Raw genomic sequence first — 18,474 nt, 5'->3', positions numbered from 1 at the left:
ATCAAATTTTTCAGAGACTTTTTTGTTCTAGAAGGGGAAATAGGACCGCCATCAATGAAAGCACTGATTGGGAAATGATCCTTTGTCTTGGGACGACCAGAGACCTCACTGACATCAGACCAAAATTTTCGGGGATCTCCTTCTGCTGAATCTAATTTATTTTTGTAGTATGTAAATTTTGCTCTCTTAATGGATGAGTGGAGGGTGTTTCTATAGTGGATGTATTTTTCTCTTAGATTAATATTGAAAGGTTGGTTGTGGGACTGCTTCCTGAGTTTGTCTCTTTTACGAATTGAGTGAACAAGAGATTGTGTGATCCAAGGTTTAAGCCTTGAGGTCCTCGCATTGGTTACGGTATCTACAGTGTTTGATGCGATAATTGTTTGTAGAGTGTTAATTAAGTTCATTGCTGACACATCTACATCAGTGATATTCGTAACATGATCCCAACTCTGATTTGTGATAGCATTTTTAATATTGGCCCAATTGGGCATACTTTTGATCTCCCTCTGTGCAGCTCTCTCTCTCTCTCTCTCTCTCTCTCTCTCTCTCTCTCTCTCTCTCTCTCTCTCTCTCTCTCTCTCTGATGAGAGTGGAGAATGAGACAAGTGGCAAAGTGGTCGGTCACTGCTGACTCTATCACAACAGATTTCGCACTAAACTTAGTTGTTATTAATTTTAGAAAAATATGATCTATACAGCTATTGCTATCTGGCCTAGTTATGATTTCGATGCAAGGAATTAAATTTGCCTCACAAAGGGTATCTAAATAATTATCACGTAAAGTATTTGGATTAGTTTGTAATAGATCGCAATTAATATCTCCTGCAAACATGCATAATTTATTATGAAAAGTATCGTTGTTGTAGTAAGAAGAGAGACCCCCGACAAACATCGGAAAGTTGGAATTCGGAGTACGGTACACAGCCAAAAGAGAGCATTCGACTCCCTCCCAACTAAAAGTAAGAGATAAGTTTGTGGCAACTCCGCCCAACAGCAGCTGGCTGCAATCAACTGATAAGCTGCTATCAATGTAGATAACAAATCCGTCGCTATTATTTAAACTGTTGTAGGATCGGAATAGAATATAGCCTGGAATATTATTTAAGTCACTATCATCTTTAAGCCAGGCCTCGGTGAGAATGATACAATGGATTTTGAGTTTAAGACTGTACAAAAAAACTAAAAAGGAATCAATATTTCTATTAAAACTACGAATATTTTGATGAACCACCCTAAACGTCGCAGTATTATCATGATCAATACTTGCAAAGTCACTTACATCGTTACATGTTAAATATTCAACTAAAGGAACATCATAAGCATCCTGCGTAGGAACCATTATCTTACAAATAAAAAAAAAAAAACAAAAAAAACATGAGTAACGGACGTTTGCCTCACCTTGTGCAAGTTGAGAATGAAAAAGAGATGTTGCTTAAAGTATGAAAAACTGACAAGTAATTATCTAATACTGATATTTGCATTCGAGTATGCTTATATGACATAGAGATTTAATTATATAATGAACTTCACATTCAGTATAAATATGAATCATAGGAAGGGTAATGAAAATTGGGATAGTAATGGATAAATTAGTACGATAAGTTAAAATATGAAAATAGAAATAAAATTAGAACCTAACCAGAAAAATCATATTATTTTGATTGCGTTATACGAATGAGTATTGGTATAGATTATAAGTATTAAGTAAGTTATTATCAATTATTAGTACTTTACGTCACAAGTCCGGTAACGATAATTTACCGCATAAGTATGATTGTTTCTGCCCGAAACGTAGTTGAGGGCAGAATTATCATACGAATGCGGTAAATTCGTTACCGTACAAGTTACGTACAATATTTTTTTGTCATACTTATCTGAGAAAGAATAATATTGCTGAGAAACAGAAACCATTACCTGCTGATGCTCGAGTTACTGCATTTTATAAACATGACCTAGCCCGTAGCGCCTAGTTCATAACAGACATACCCAAATAAAATAATAAAGACCAATATTATTAGATTTCAGATGAGTTCTTATATCTTAAAACTTCTTAGATGAGTTCTTAAATTAATTGAGTTATTATATTAATTACTCAGATGTTATTAGGACTCAGTGGACAGTGTCTCCGAGAGCTATTTTCTAGAAGGCCGAATGAAGCACACACTCATACACTGCTAGGAATTTGAATCTGGATAAGTTTGATTGGGATAAGAAACATATTCAGATGTTTTCTGATCATGCAGTAATGAAGGTAAATATTCTCACTAAAGTTCTTAACAATAAGAAGTTTAAATTGTTGTTACCAAGTGAAGACTATACTGCTACCTGCAGGTCATTATGCGAACTATTTTGGAATAAGGAATTTTGTGGTTGTCGTTGACAAAACTCTCATTTGGAGAGCTGAAGGCAGCTGTTTGAATGTTCCCATTTCGGAACTAGGAAACATACTCGACTGTGAAGAAAACATTATGATCTCTTTACAGTATAGTATGCTGTAATGAAAATCACATGTTTTCTTGTTCTGCAAACAGCTGTTTACCGACTTGATTTAATGCATGGAAAACAGCTGCAATTGAGTATGACAAAAATATAATGTCTAATTGAGTGATGATCATCTTTTGTTCAACAGCTGAAGAATCTTGTGGATCCAAGAAGTATGTCGGTCGACTGGGTTGGTAAACTGATTTACTGGTTGGATGGAGCCACCAGAGAACTGGCTGTAGCTTCATTCGATGGAACCAAACAGCTGACTCTCATCTACAACTTGCAACATCCATTAGATGTGGTCGTGGATCCTGCTAGCAGGTAAGCTTCTTTATCTTGATAATTCAAATCCAAAATTTTATTCAGCATTCCGTGCTTTCCTATGGTTTTCTGTTCTGTTGGGTAAGAAAAAACATTGGTTCATATGGGAGTTTTTACTGTTGCTTATGCTGCTACTGTTGTTTTACATTGCAAAACATACCGTACCGTCTGCTTAGAGTTTTAGCAGTATTATAGATGGTTTAGTTACGAGAAAAAGCTCTGATGCTATCTTACCGCTGCAATTTCAGACTCGTTCTCGTTACTGAAACATCCATGGCTTTAATTTCGGCTAAAATAATATTTTCTGTAGCTACATTGGTATTTTTCAATAGAAGTTGAATACCTTTTCCAATTATTTGAAAAAATCAATGTGAAAAAATAAATTCTTGAAGGAAGGAATAAATAGATACTCATAAATCAAAATCATACGAAAATCAAAAGCCAAGTATTGGAATCAGCTTTGAATTGATAAATTCAAACTTGATACGATATTATCAACTTCTGACACAGTGTTTGGTGAGATTTGATATTTATTCATAATAAAAACACAAGTATCTAGTCAAATATCACGAAAATATGAATTCGTGATAATAGACTAAATCTTTCTGTTTTCATCAATATTTATACAAGTTATATAACGAATTACTTATTAACTTTGTATTTCCAACTAATGTACTAACTTATTAGTCAGTTCCGAGCTAGCGGATATAGGGAACTTTTCTCTATCACAAGATATAAAACTATTGTAACATGTGGTTATCAAGTACATACATTTTTTAAAATACTATTTGTTCAATCGCAATCTCAACATACATTTAATGGCAGATGATCTTCGCCTCACCAGAACGTAATGAATGAGTTAATTTTTGTACATCATATAGAAGTAGGCTACTAAGCTTTTTTTTACCCCAAATTATATTAAACATTTCATTTCTATCAGTTGTTTTACTGAGTTATACTAAATAAAGTTCCTTAGATTTCTTATTCAAGTACTTATTTTAATGACCTTTAAATATATGTTTTTCTTTGTGTGTTTTTCTTTATTCAATTTAGTATTATTATTATCATCAATTAATATTGGAATAGTTGTGTTATATCAAATATTGTTGTCTGGTTTCAGCAAATTATTCTATTCATTAGCTGATAGCAACCCTCGTATTGATTCAGCATGGATGGATGGAACAGAAGTGAAAACGATAGTAGCAAGAATGGAATATCCCGTAGGATTGGCCATAGACTTTCCAGCTTCAAGAATCTATTGGACAGACACAAAAGCTATGATCATAGGCTCTGCGCTACTTGATGGTAGTGGGCGCAAGGTTGTGCATAAGTTTGATTATGGTAAGAATTATATTTCACACAGTATTTTTGTCTGATTTGCCATATATCCATTGTCTTCTTCTCTTCTCCATTTTGTATTACTCGTCAATCTTTTTATTATATACAACTTTATTGTTTTAATTCGATTAAAGGAGTTTTTCCATCATTCAATCACAATAATCACAAGTTCAAAGCCGAAAATAATATTTGATTTCACATGTTAGTGACAAGGCAGACGAATTTGGATGCATCTGAAATAATTAGTATAGTAAGAACTGGGAGTTTGGTAGCAATGGCTGCATTGAGTTGTTAACGTGGTGTTGTGTCTTCAGGATTTATGTATTTTATGAGTGTCCTACAAAACGAGCCTTACTGTTTCAATATTTTTACTGTTATTTAATTGTGTAGCATGACTGCAGTTTTGATGCTTGTCATGTCTCGGCAAGAGTAAAGTTATTCTAAGCCTTTTTACGTTTATAAACTAAATGATTGTGATTAATTATTCTAATAGCTATTACTGTGATTCTTCAATTCTCATATTTTCTTTCAAGACACAAGATCGTATAGCTTTGATGTATTTTAATAATAGATCTACTATGATTGGGATTTTATGTGTTCAATACTATTGTGACTAGTTATTAGATACAATACCACGTTGAACTTGATAAGTTATTACCATGTTACCATTGTTTGTCGATTCTATAAACTATTTAATAATAATATTTTATGTGTTCAGTATTGTTATTAGTTCGTTAAATATCACTCATAAAATACCATACCTATATGATCATTTGATGATTTGTTCTGATTGTTTCAAGATACAAGGCCACGTAGCTTGGATGTATTTGAAGACTGGATTTACTATGGTTCAGACCACACCAACAACTTATGGAAGATAAGCAAGTTTGGAAAGCAAAATGATACGATAAAACCAGTCAACTTGACTGATGGATTGGCGAGCGTCATTGATCTAGTCATTGTCCAAAAGGCAAAACAGCAAGCTGGTAAGTCACTTTAAATCACCTAGGAAATTTAGAGCGGTATGAACCATTTCAGTTTAACATTTTTGCTGCATAAAAGAAATATTATGCTCAGTTCCTTTTGCTGCATATGTCGACTCTGGTCGATCTGATTTTTTACCGCTGAGTGAATAAATCGCCTTTTCTCCACGACAATAGAAAAACTTCTTCTTTGGCATGTTAAGTCGACCATAGTCCCAATTGATAGAAAACGTATACTTCCCACTGTTTGTAAGGTGCTGCAGCCTGTGGCAAGGTTTGAAATATCTCATGTTTACTATACAGTAGCCGGCATTAACCAAACCGTTTGTGATGATTTGAATTAAATCATTATGATGTTCATTTCAGTTATTCCAATTGTTGTATTAAATAGCAATTAGACTGAGCTATATTGTTTTTGAAGTGTTGATTAATGGCAAGTAAGTGAGTACAAATCATGTCAACAAACTTTGTTGATATAGCTGCTGCTTCCAGGTAGGCTACATGTTTCTAACCTAAAATGGCTTGAATAGAACAGAATGATATTATAAAGCTTCTACTGATATAATATTAATTAATTGCGTGATACTCTTCACATTTTTATTGAAAAAGTAGTTTGTTTCTTAAGTAATTTTGAATAGAACATAAAGAATTTCCAATTGAAATTATCAAAAAAGTACAACTTGACCTATAAATTTTTATTGCCAGAAAAACGTGATAAAACCCTTGGAAAAATATTTCAAAGAATAAATTTATTGCTATCATATTTTAATATAACTTTAAAGTGAAAAAATACTCACATTCTTTGTTGTGGTGACGACCGTTTCGTGCTGGTATTGCACATTTTCAAGCCTAACAGAAACTGAAGTATTTAATTTTATGAGGGTGAGATTTGAGATCTCAAATTTGAAATGTTTTTTCACTTATATTATAGTGTATTTTATATAGTACTTATATAGTGAAAGTTATTTCAGTTATATTAAAATGTGATAGTAATAATAATAATAGTGAAAACAAAGATGGATAACCAACAACGAATAAATTTAGTTATAACCAGATGTGAAACATGATTATTCATCACTATACACCATTAAAAAGAAGTAAATTCGGGAAAAGATTCGTTAATTGTAAAATCTGAGCAACCAGGCAAATTTTAATCATGCATGGAAAGGGAAAGAGACCAGTTCAACGAGAGTCGACTTGAGCAGCAAAAAGGTAAAGAGGTAGATTAGCTGTTTGTTTTAACTAGGAATTGTACATATTAATGATATCCTCCTCGCATATGTGAATCTATATGAATGATTCATGGTCAGTGATATGAATCTACTTTTTGGATGAAGTTATGAATCTCTAATATAGATTCCTATAATATTATCCTTCTTGAATGTGACTATATATCTTCGTGTAATTAACTTTTAAGTTTAAATCCTAGATTAACTATAAACCTCGATGGTGTTTATGTTCAGTACCTACTTATAACATCAGGCCCCACAACTAGAATAATCACTTCTTAGGCACCCACTAATAATAATTATGATTGAGAGATTGGAAGAAGAAGAATATACATGCTAAAATACGAAATTTGAACCTTTAAAACCCCCATTTAAAGTTGATATATCACCAAAAGATATCTCAGTAAGCACCTAGGACCTATAAGGAATCTATATTCCAAGTTTTGTTGTAATCCATCCAGTAGTTTTTCAGAAATTAGTGAGGGAGTGAGTTCAGAATTTTTTAAGAGTATAGAACTAGGGCCTGAAGTTATGAGTAGGTACTGGTCAGGCCTTTATTTGCAAGATCATAAGTACTATGATGGTAAAAAAACGATAAAATCATTCTTTCTCTCAACTTTCAACAATAGTGATCGTGCTCAATAGCTTAATATTTGCAATAATTGTATATTTTTTGTTTTTGACTACATGTATCATTATTTACATTGTATACTGTATTGTTTGTAATGTTTTCTTTTGACGTTTTCAATATCACAGTGGTTCCTTGAAGGGATTGATGCATTTCTAAGTTTTTCTAATTTACCAATTTTCCTAAATGAACGCAACCCAATATTCTTACTTCTTCATCGATTAAATTTGTTTATTGTGTATTTCAGTTACGAATCACTGTTCTCCAGGAGCATGTCATCCTTCGGCAATATGTATGCTGAGTGCGCCGCCTACGTTGCACACATGCGCATGCCCCAATGGTCTGAGGCTGGTTGACGCTAATGGCACTGCTGTCACAAGCACCACTCCGTCTCCACTTGTTCCAAAACATCTGCACACTACCACTGATCCAAATGTCAGTTTTCTATCACTTTTCCCCCCATTTATTTAAGATATTCAGGGAAATTGACAATACTTAATGTACAGAGTTTAAAGGATGAAGATTGGGATTTTATTTCTATAATACCTACTTGTTACATTGAACTTACAGTTATACAGAGTTGATGAAAATATTATGGAAACAACTTTATATTTATTTTTCAAGGATAATTTGACAGTAGGTTTCATTGAGGATGCTCTTCGAATTGAATAAAATACTTTTCTGTCGCTTCAAAATTTTGGTCCGCCATCTTGGAACCGTCATTTTGAATCCAACATAATTTAAAATAGGAAGGGTGTCATGATGTCGACACAGAATTTCAAGAGAAAATGAATTACAAAAACCACACATCAATATTTCAAACTGTTTCAATGTTGTACACATTAAAGATACTAAGAAATCTACAAAAATGAGTTAAATGGAATTATTTAAAAGATCTAAACTATCAAATTATAGTTCAATTTCAAGTGTCAAGTATTCAAGTGTCAGTGAATACTCTTATAGTAATATCTTCTCACATATTTAACACTTTCAACAGAAAAGTTTGATCTGTCAGATTTTTAATGTACTCCTTCATTCCATTTTTGTATGATTTATTAGTATCTTCAAATGTGAATATCTTTGGAATGGTTCGATATATCAATGAGCAGTTCCTCCATTTATTTTCTTTTGAAATTATATATCAAATTTATGTATCATATGACCACCTTTCTTATCTAAAAATGAAATTGAATTCAGAATGGCATATCCAAGAATTTTCACGGTTAAAAACAGAATAAAAAATAAATATAAGTTAAGTAGATAGGAATAAAACGTCTCATTCAAACTCAGACAAAGAATGATTGTTTATTTAATCAACATCATAATCTTAGCTGTCTCCATAGAGATAGTGAAAGACGTCAGCTGAGGCTTCCGTAACTACCCCCCTCCAGTCTTTACTATCTCTATTATAGAGATGTAAATAGAACTCATAAAAACAAAACATGGAAAACAACATAATAAAAACATTTTGGAAATCTTTCCTTACTCATCTTCATTATAGTTCCTTTTCGATCTTCTAATCTCACTCAAATGCACAATTTCATGTCTACCTCGTCCATTGTTGTGTTGCTTTTTTACCTCCACTCGGTTCCTATGTAGTAGATCAATCACTTCATATGGTCCAACAAATCTATGATCCGATTTCGTTCTCTTGTAATGATTTTTCTTGAAGATTATGTCACCTACTTTTATTTTATTCATGTCTTCAGCCACCTCCAAATTATACTTTTTTGTCCTCCGAACTTTCTCGTTCATGATTTTTCTCTCCACTTCTCTATGCTCCTCTGGATGCTCAACTAACTCAAATGGTGAAAAATTTGTTGAAGAATGTATGCTACTATTATATGCCAGAATAGCTCTTGCCATTGCTTCTTCCCCACAGATGTTTCTATCAACTTCTAATAAGTGCAAATGTTCAGTTAGCGTGCTATGTAAACGTTCCATCATTCCATGAGATTGCGGATGTCCTACTGTAGTGAAGTGGCTGTCGATACCAAGTTCCTCTAAAAGTTTTTTGATCCGATTGTTGTCGAATTCTTTTCCTTTATCCATTAACAACATGTTGGGGGTATTGAAGAGCCCAAAAAATGCTAGTAAATTTTGTTCCATGCACTTGGCTGTTTTATTCTTTAAAATCCATGCAGAAGCAAGCCTTGTAAAACAATCGATTGTAGTAAGATACTTCAGTTTATTGTAATAGAAAATGTCAACTTGAATTATTTCTGCTGGTCTTGCGGGAGTAGGTGTGACCATCTGAGGCGTCTTGTAAGGCTTTCTGTCATATTTTGCTATATTGCATGCTGCACACTTTCCCAGCACATTTCTTATTGTTTTGGCCATATTCAGCCAATAATACTGCCGTTTCAGGTGTTGCAACGTTTCCTTTTCCCCTCTATGGTTGGTCCTTCCAATGTGATATTGTTCTACAACTTCTTGTTGTTCTCTTCTATCTTCAACTGTTTTAACTTGTCTATCACAAATTATCAAGTGTATTTTTGAGTCCCAGCATTCATCTTTATGAAAGCTCTTAATTTTATCAATAAAATCTTTTTCCTTGGAAAATATAAAATAAAATTTCCCCCTTACCATCAACTGCTTTATTGTATGTTTCAGTTCATCATCTGTCGCCTGAGGGCCAATTGTAATTGTATAAGTATGAATTGGGCCATAACGATGGGTAGTTTTTGTTATACCTCCAAAGTTTTGTCTTTCAAGAATTATTTGATTACGTTTATCATTTATAATGCAATTTTCCATCACTTCCAAATTAATTTGCTTCACTTGTAGAGGATTTATATTCCGAGATAAACAATCAGCAACTACATTATCTACTCCTTTAATGTGTTGAATTTTGAATGAGTAAACAGCCAATTTTTCTTTCCACTTGGTTATCCTGGCGGATGTTTCTTTCAGCTTATTCATCCATAAAAGTGGCATGTGATCTGTTCTTAGCACAAATTCATTTCCGTAAAGGTATGGTCTAAAATTCTCAACACACCATACAATAACAAGAAATTCCCTTTCAATTGTACTATAACGCCTCTCGGCCGGAGTAAGTTTCCTGCTTGCAAAAGCAACCGGTTTCTCATTTTGGGATAGTACACCTCCTATTGCTTCCCCACTAGCATCTGTTGTTAATGTAAAGGGTTGTTGAAGATCTGGAAACTGAAGTATAGGCGTTGAACAAATTGCTTCTTTACACTTTTCAACTGCTTGGATAACATCTGATGATATGTGGAACTTCACACCTCTTTTCAATAAGTTTGTTAATGGTTCAGTCATCTGTGCAAATTTGTGAATGAATTTTCTATAATAGCCGACAATGCCTAAAAATGTTTTTATCTCTTTCAAATTCTTTGGAATTGGAATGTCTTTTATTGCACTAATTTTCTGGCTGTCAGGACGAACTCCACTTTCCGAAATCACATGACCCATGAATTTCACTTCAGATTGACACAAGTTAGTTTTTTCCTTTGACAGCTTAAGGCCAAACTTCCTTATTCTTTCAAATAACTGTGTGAGATGTGCTTTATGATCTTCGAGATTCTTGCTGAACACAATGATATCATCCATGTAGATTTGTATTGCTTCTTCATTTATGTCTTCTAAAAACTCATCCATCAGCCTTTGAAACGTTGGTACTGCGTTTTTCAACCCAAAAGGCATCCTTGTAAATTCATAATGTCCTCTCTCAAAGCTAAATGCTGTCTTCTCCATGTCCCTTGGATTCATTCTTATTTGATGGTATCCCGACTTTAGATCCAGAGTGCTGAAAACTTTAGCTCCGTGCATTCTGTCAATCATATCCTCTAGCCTTGGAAGGGGATATCTCTCCAACTCTGTTTGATCATTTAAAACTCTGAAATCTACAACCACCCTATGTTTTGGCGGTTCTCCAGGGGAAGACTTTTTTGGTACAACCCATAATGGATTACAAAATGGAGAGATAGACTTTTTTATAATGCCCTGTTCTAGCATATCCTTAATGTGTTCTCTAATGATTTTTTTCATTGCATGTGGATACCTTCTGGCTTTTATAAATATTGGTTTTGATGACTTTAATTGAATTGAGTGCTGAACTCTCCCTGTTGTTGTCAGACTCTCTCCTTCATTATATAAAGTGTCCTTATACTTTTCCAGCATATAGAATGCTAATTTTTCTTGTTCCTTGTCTATAAATTGTTCATTACAATTTCCTCTCACAATGGAACCCATTAGTAAATGTTTTTCTTTAGCAATTGAATTTTTCGATTTATAATTTCTATCCCCCAACTTGATTATCCATTGACCATTTATATTGATAGGAGCAGCTCCAAGATCTCTCATCATATCACAACCAATTATCACATCATACTTGTTGTTCATTATTTCTGTTGATACATGAACTCTCATAATTTTTTTAAAACCAATCAATCCAAACACATTTAAATCTACTTCCCCTTTTAAAGCTTTTCTTCCTGTCAAAGTTAACATTTCACAATTACACCCTTCTATTTTCAAACTATGATCAATTTTTATTAATGCTTCTTCCGAAATTATTGTACTGTCCGATCCTGTATCATACAAGCAATAAACATCCCAACTCTTCACATGAAATATAGGTAGCTCTCCTTTTTTGCAATCCACTTTTTGTTCCTTGCTACCTATATTCCTCATCCGAAATCCTCAATCTTTATTCCTACCTTTCTTTGTCGATAATTTGGTTGATTTATTTTCCTTCAATTCAGGCCAGTCTTTTTCATTTTTCTCTCGATATTGACTTTCATAACGGTAACAGCTATTTTCACTATCTGAGGAGTGAGTTAAACTCTCTCCATCAGAACTACCTTCCAAATTTTTTTTGCGATTTTCCTTCCTCCTCAAAGCATTGACTTCTCTTCTTCCAAAATTCTTTTTTGGGGTAACTTCCTTTCTATAAATGTAAGGACATTCTCTGGCAAAATGCCCTTCTTCCCTACACTCCCAACACTCGTTTCGTGCTAATTTCCCTTCTCTTTCCTTTCTATTTCCTTTCCCATTAGTAACCAATCCCTTTACATCAGTTCTCCATTTCTGGTTCGATCTGTTACCATAAACAGGAGAGGTTCTACTATTAAGTGAATATCTTCTCTTATTCTCAACCACTCTCCAATTTGAGTGTCTATGACTAGCTTCTTTCCAATAAGACTCCTCATCTTTGACAATTTGAATAGTCTCTTCTAAAGACTGAGGTTTTGCAATTTTCACACTCGTACATACTCGCTCCGAAGCTGCTCTTAACAAAACTTCCATTGATAACTCTTCATAGATTTTATTTCTCCATACCCCTTCCTCTTTAGTATTACACGAATCTAAAACTTTCGATTTCAATTCTTTAACCAATTGCGATAACCGATTGGCAAAACTACCAATTGACTCTCCCAAATCACGATTCAATTCCAACACTCTCATTGCCATTGCAGAGACTGATTTCCTTGCACCTGCATAACGTTCTTTAAGGGCTTTTTTAACATCCTCCCAAGATGAACTGAACGATACTCCCAAATCAACCATAATTGATGTACTTATTCTAGACAAGAAAAACGAATGCAGGTTTGTAGTTGTTAATTCATCAAAATTGCTGTCAATAATTTGAGAATGGATGGCATCCATTCTCTCCAAGAATAGACTAAGTTCTTTTACCTCTCCTTGGAACTCCTGAATTGATCCGATCAAATTCATGAGACATTTCACGTCCATAAGTGGTGGTTCTTTCCCGGTAATTTCAATATTTGATGCAATTTCCTTTTTCCTCCTTGGCATTTTCAAAATCTATCCGAAAATTCCTATTAACTTCAACTAAAAATACTAGATAATATTTTGGTTTCGGCACCAGTTAAGTAGATAGGAATAAAACGTCTCATTCAAACTCAGACAAAGAATGATTGTTTATTTAATCAACATCATAATCTTAGCACTTATAAAGTGAAAATTCACTTACTATTAGTATATAAATTTTCAATTTATAAGTGTTTTTAAAATTCAAGCCTGATAAAATTTAATATCCAAGGAATAATACTTTAATTCTACCAGAATGTAACACACCGGAACTATGAAGCTATGTACTTAAATCAAATCTGGAAATCATTTATTTCATTGAGACTGAAAGAAATTGTCAGTAATGGAGGTATTGATGATGTTTTAGGTGGCTTGCTTGCCATCAAAAACATGTAACCTGGACTGCCATGCTGGCGTTTGCAAGACGGACTCATTGGGCCACGCTCGCTGCGAATGTCACCCGCTGTTCCATGGACCACGCTGCGAACGTTACCACTGCTCTCGCTATTGCCTGAACGGCGGCTTCTGTCATGTAAGAGTGGATCTGAAGTCGAGTCCAGACGCGCACAAACTCAGCTGCTTCTGTCTGCCCTCGTTCACGGGGCCAAGATGTGAGACTCCCTTGCCGCCTTCTGTGGGTCCAGCTACTGGGTCCACTTGTCAACTGCACTGCTACAATGGAGGCACATGTTTGTACAATTCCACTTGCGCTTGTCCACCACATTTCACTGGTGAGGGAAATAATGATTAATTTCAAAATTTACAAACTTTTTATTTTATTGAAACTTGCATTATACACCGTTAGCTATCGAACGGAACACATGTTGAATCACCGTCAATCTTCGCTAGAGATTGGAAAACGTTTTAGACTTTGAATACCCACAGCTCGGATGGCACACAAACTGTATGTACCGTACTGTTTCGTCCTGTTCAACTTGGTATGGCACATACGCTGTGCCCAGTAATAACGTAGTAACTACTATATTAATTGTGTTAATTAAATTAAATCTCAATCAATTGCTGCCCAACCTCGAAAAACATTTGAACTGTTTCACTAATACAATATTCCTGATTCCAGTTTATTCTAAAACTAGATTTTTGTTTGAGCAGGCGCGTCTTGAAGGTGGACCACTGCATCTTCATTTAGCAAGTTATTTCCCCGCTTATTCCCAAAATCAGCTGAGGAAAACAACCAACTTGAGTGTATTCAACAAAACTATGAAATTATATTTTAAAGAAAACATTTTGCTCTTTTTGGTGAGGTCAGCTGAAAGCACTTCAAACAAACACATTTGGGGTTGATTATTGATTAGTAGCTATAAAATGAGGAGTCTGGCGCACCAAAGAAAAAAGAATTCAACTCAACCTAACCCAACAAACCTAACCTAACCAAGGTCAAAGGTCAAGGTCAAAGTCAAGGTCAAGTTCAAAACTTCAAAAACTTCAAAAAAAACTTGAAAAAAAATTAATGAAATTCAATGATGAATAATCAAAAATAAATTAAAAGGCCTCCCACCCACTCTGAAGTATATATATAGTGTGCACAACAGTGGGAGGACCATCAGTGTTCAGTCAAGAGCCATACAAGACACATCTGTTCAGTTCTAGAACCCAGTGTTTCAGCACACAGCCACACACTTCTCTTTGTGAAAAAGTATCCTAGGACACATTGCCGCCATTTTGATCTTAAATTGTATAAAAAAGGTTAGTACACAAATGTTTTTTATTGTATGTTTTGAAAAGAGATAAAGAAATTTGTCTTATTCTACTCATAAAATGGATATGTATTGATTTATATGTTTAACTTATTATTATTTAGTCTTCATACCTGTTGAGCTCTATAAACAAAATGTCAGCAGATTCATATGATTTCAATGATTTCAAGTATGTCACCTCATAATATAAAGCATAATATATTTTGTGAATAAGTATGTTTCTGCCTGTGGAGCTATATGAACAATAAGTCAATAGATCGATATGATTGTAGACAATGAACTGTGATTAGGTTAGGTCTGCAGAAGTTACTAGTAACTTCTTCCAACCTAACCTTTCAATGATTTCAAGTATGTCACCTCATAATGTATTGCATAATATATTTTGTGAATAAGTATGTTTCTGCCTGTGGAGCTCTATGAACAATATGTCAACAATTGTAGACAATGAATTGTGGTTAGGTTGGGTAGATTTCAAACATTGTTTTTTCTGAACATACCACCATCGTATGATTGGTTCTCAGTAGCATATATACTAGTAATAATTGTATGCTAAACATCTAGATTGAGTACAAGACATGTCATTCAAGATGACTGTGTCACTCTAGATAATTGCTGTCTACATTTCATCCTATTATTAATCTGCTTGTACATATGTTACAGATGAATAAAGCTACAAGATGCCAGCAGACCAGCAGCTCATCAGGAGAGTTTTGTACGTTGGAGGAGGCGTTCAACAACAGCCTTTGGACACTCTTCTACAACAACATCTCTTCACCCAACCCAGCAAAGGACTTCCACTCTCTGCTGTACAGCCTGCAGACAAAGATTATTGATGTGATAGGTCAGGACACACGGGTCAATCAAGGTAAACCTGGTGTTGGAGGCTACATACCAATGCAGCCACCTTGATGAGAAGAACATTGAGCAGGAGGAATTTCAGAATGTGGCCTTCAAGACACCAAACTATTCAATATTCAATGTCAACAATCTTGCTGGAATTATCAGGGAGGTGTGCAAGAAGCTGTTGGAAGAAGAGGCCACGTTCAAGGGCAACTCTAGTGGATGGAGCCTTCTCATCATTGATGGTCTTCTCATATGCATCAGCAAGCACAAACCACTTCAAGGATCTTCACACACTACACCATCAACAATAATGGGGAGCAGAGGATGAGAGATCATGAGGAGTACTGTGCCAACAACCAGACTGCTAGGATCATCATGCCTGATGGAATCAGTTACGAATTCTATAAAGCTCTCCCGGATAGATGGAAAGAATATATATTAAAGCTGTTAAATTGCATTTTTATGAAGGAAAAATTCCCAACTAATTGGTCGAAAATACTCATTATCATGTTGCACAAGAAAGGCGACCCAAAAGAGCCTAGCAATTAGAGGATAATCACTTCGATAAATTCTTTGATGAAGATATTTACGAAAATCATAGAAAATCGGTTGATGAGTTGAATAGAAGTTGGAAAAATTCTCCCGGAAGGCCAATGCGGATTTCGAAAAAATAGAGGCTGTATAGATAATATATTTACATTAAACTCAATAATATACCAGCAAGTAGAACACAAGAAAAATGTCCTGTTCGCATTATTTGTCGATTTTGAGGCTGTGCTTGACTCTGTCCCCCACTACCACCTTTGGCATAAACTGGGAAGCCTCAGAATAAGCAGTAAAATAGTGAGGCTTTTGAGTGAGCTGTACAGTGATGCTGGGTTAGTGATAGGCGGTCATACAGTCCCAGTTGAGAAAGGTGTCTGGCAGGGTGACTCAGTCAGTCCACTTTTGTTCTCCCTGTACCTATACAATATAGACACCTATTTCAGAAGCAGAGGTTTGCATGGCATCCCTGTCAATGAGGAAACTGATATTTTTACCCTCCTCTTTGAGGACGATATCGTTTTACTAGCTGATAGCATCCCCGACATGAGAAATAAATTGAGATGTCCGAAGAATTATTGCAGTGAGCTGAAGTTGAAAATAAATTTTTCAAAATTAAGATAGTTCCGTTCCACAAGTGGTGAATGAGAAGATTGAGGCCTTTCCATTACTCAGGCGGGGAAATAGAAATAGCCAAGAACTACAAGTATTTAGGTATAGAGTTCAGCTCATCTGGTCGCTTTGGAGGGAACTGGGCATCAACGATATGAAGGGCTAGACGGCCACTATGATGAATGTTTTAAGCTGAGCTTGATCGGTTACATGGTACAGGAAAGTGAAACTATTCAGCGCAGTAGTTTTACCGATGGTTATTTATGGCTCTGAAGTCTGGGGACTGAGCTGTCTCGAGCAGATTGAGAAGATACAACTTCACTTTTTCAAGAGGCTTCTCCTTCTGAATAGAAGAATGGCTAGTTGGGCAGTATGGCTTGAATCAGGAAGAATTATGATGGCAAATATAATATTCTACAGAAACTTGATATGGCTTATCAAGTTAATGAAAATGCCAAATCATAGGTACCCAAAAATATGCTTCAGGAGACTGGTACAAATATATACCTCATATAACAACCAGCGCTTGCTGGATAAAAACAAGTTCAACTGGGTGCATCAATTAAACGAACAAATCGCTGTCGTCGCATCTACGCAGTTTAATTTTCTTGGTATTGACAGTACAATAAACCCCAAAATTGAGAGTAAAATGTGGGAAGTCATTTCCAAGCACGCTATTGCTCTTCACGAAGCAGACAGAATGAGAGCATTAGAATCGGTCTCATGCCTGGCATATAGAATGTTGAACCCTGACTTAACTCTAGGCGAACAACTTCTGCTTCAAACAGTCTATACCTGGGTCAGATGTGTAACTCAATTACGTTTAGCTTCCACACTTTCAATATATTTATTTGTTGACAATAAAAGTATTTTGATAGACTGCACTGAATTGTGCCCAATCTGTAATTTGCGAGAAGACAAAACAGTGTCACACTTCTTAGTGTGCTGCCCTATGTATGCAGACACAAGGAGGCAATATACTTAAAAATATATTAAAAATGTAGTCAATGTCGAAGACCAATTAATGGTACTATTGTCAAATTTTAGCTCAGAGAAAATTAAAAATTTATATAGCTATACACGAAGTGCGGTTAGAATTAGGGAATTAATAATGAACACAACAGGTTGAAGATTTAAGTTGAAATGCCAGATATTCAATTGTTTGTTTTTGTTGTCACTTCTATTGTTATTAGGACTGTTTTGTTGCACTAATTTTGTTTTATAGTCTTATTGTTATGTATAGTTATATTGATGTGTTATCTATCAATGTGTTATGCAATTATTTTAATAGCATGTAAAAATTAAAAATTTGTTATAGACAGTTAAAATGAAACATTAGTATTATTATCTATCGATGTGTTAATAAATTATTTCAATAGCATGTAAAAATTTAAAATTTGTTAGAGACTGTTAAAATGAAATAATAGTATTATTATCGATTGATGTGTTATCTATTGATATGGTATGCAATTATTTAAATAGCATGACTGTAAAAAGTTTAAATATTGTTAATGTAAGAGCAACTCTTTGTATGAGCTAACACTTTAAACAAATAAACTCATTTATTCATTTATTTATTTATTTATTTATTTACTGTGCCAACAACCAGACTGCTAGGATCATCATGCCCCAACAATGTCATTAGCTGACTTATTCCTAATTGGTATAGCAAATGCAAGCTTACTTAGACAATTTATGATTGTAATAATGTACTTGCAACCTTTGTTCTGTTGAGCATATGGTATCATCTCAACAAGGTCAGCCAGATAGAGGTCATCAAGACCTTTGACTGTAACCTTTCTTGTTGGAAAAATTCTGAGGAGCTTGTCTGTGCAGCTCTCATGCTATCACTGCCTTATCCATACTGGCGATATGAACTTGTTAATTAGCATTTATATAGGCAACAAGTTGAACAGAGCATGATGATAGCAAGTTGTTGATCTCAATCATCTTGAAAGTCATGATTAACCAACTTTCTG

The 18,474-nt window shown here is 34.6% G+C and overlaps 1 protein-coding gene across 1 annotated transcript in view; it reads left to right on the top strand.

Annotated features, from left to right (window-relative positions):
• Positions 1-18,474, top strand: part of LOC111054785 (low-density lipoprotein receptor-related protein 1) — a gene marked incomplete in the record, with an annotated part of 225,889 nt that overhangs the window by 156,924 nt on the left and 50,491 nt on the right. The window contains 5 exon segments of the mRNA XM_039442030.1: positions 2,633-2,808; positions 3,929-4,149; positions 4,947-5,132; positions 7,234-7,421; positions 13,150-13,513. Coding sequence (XP_039297964.1) covers positions 2,633-2,808; positions 3,929-4,149; positions 4,947-5,132; positions 7,234-7,421; positions 13,150-13,513 — 1,135 coding nt within the window.

Source organism: Nilaparvata lugens, chromosome X (genome assembly GCF_014356525.2).
Source record: "Nilaparvata lugens isolate BPH chromosome X, ASM1435652v1, whole genome shotgun sequence".
Classification (NCBI taxonomy): Eukaryota; Metazoa; Arthropoda; class Insecta; order Hemiptera; family Delphacidae; genus Nilaparvata; species Nilaparvata lugens.
The sequence above is the reverse complement of the archived record's forward strand: the minus strand, read 5'-3'. Positions and strand labels throughout refer to the sequence as shown.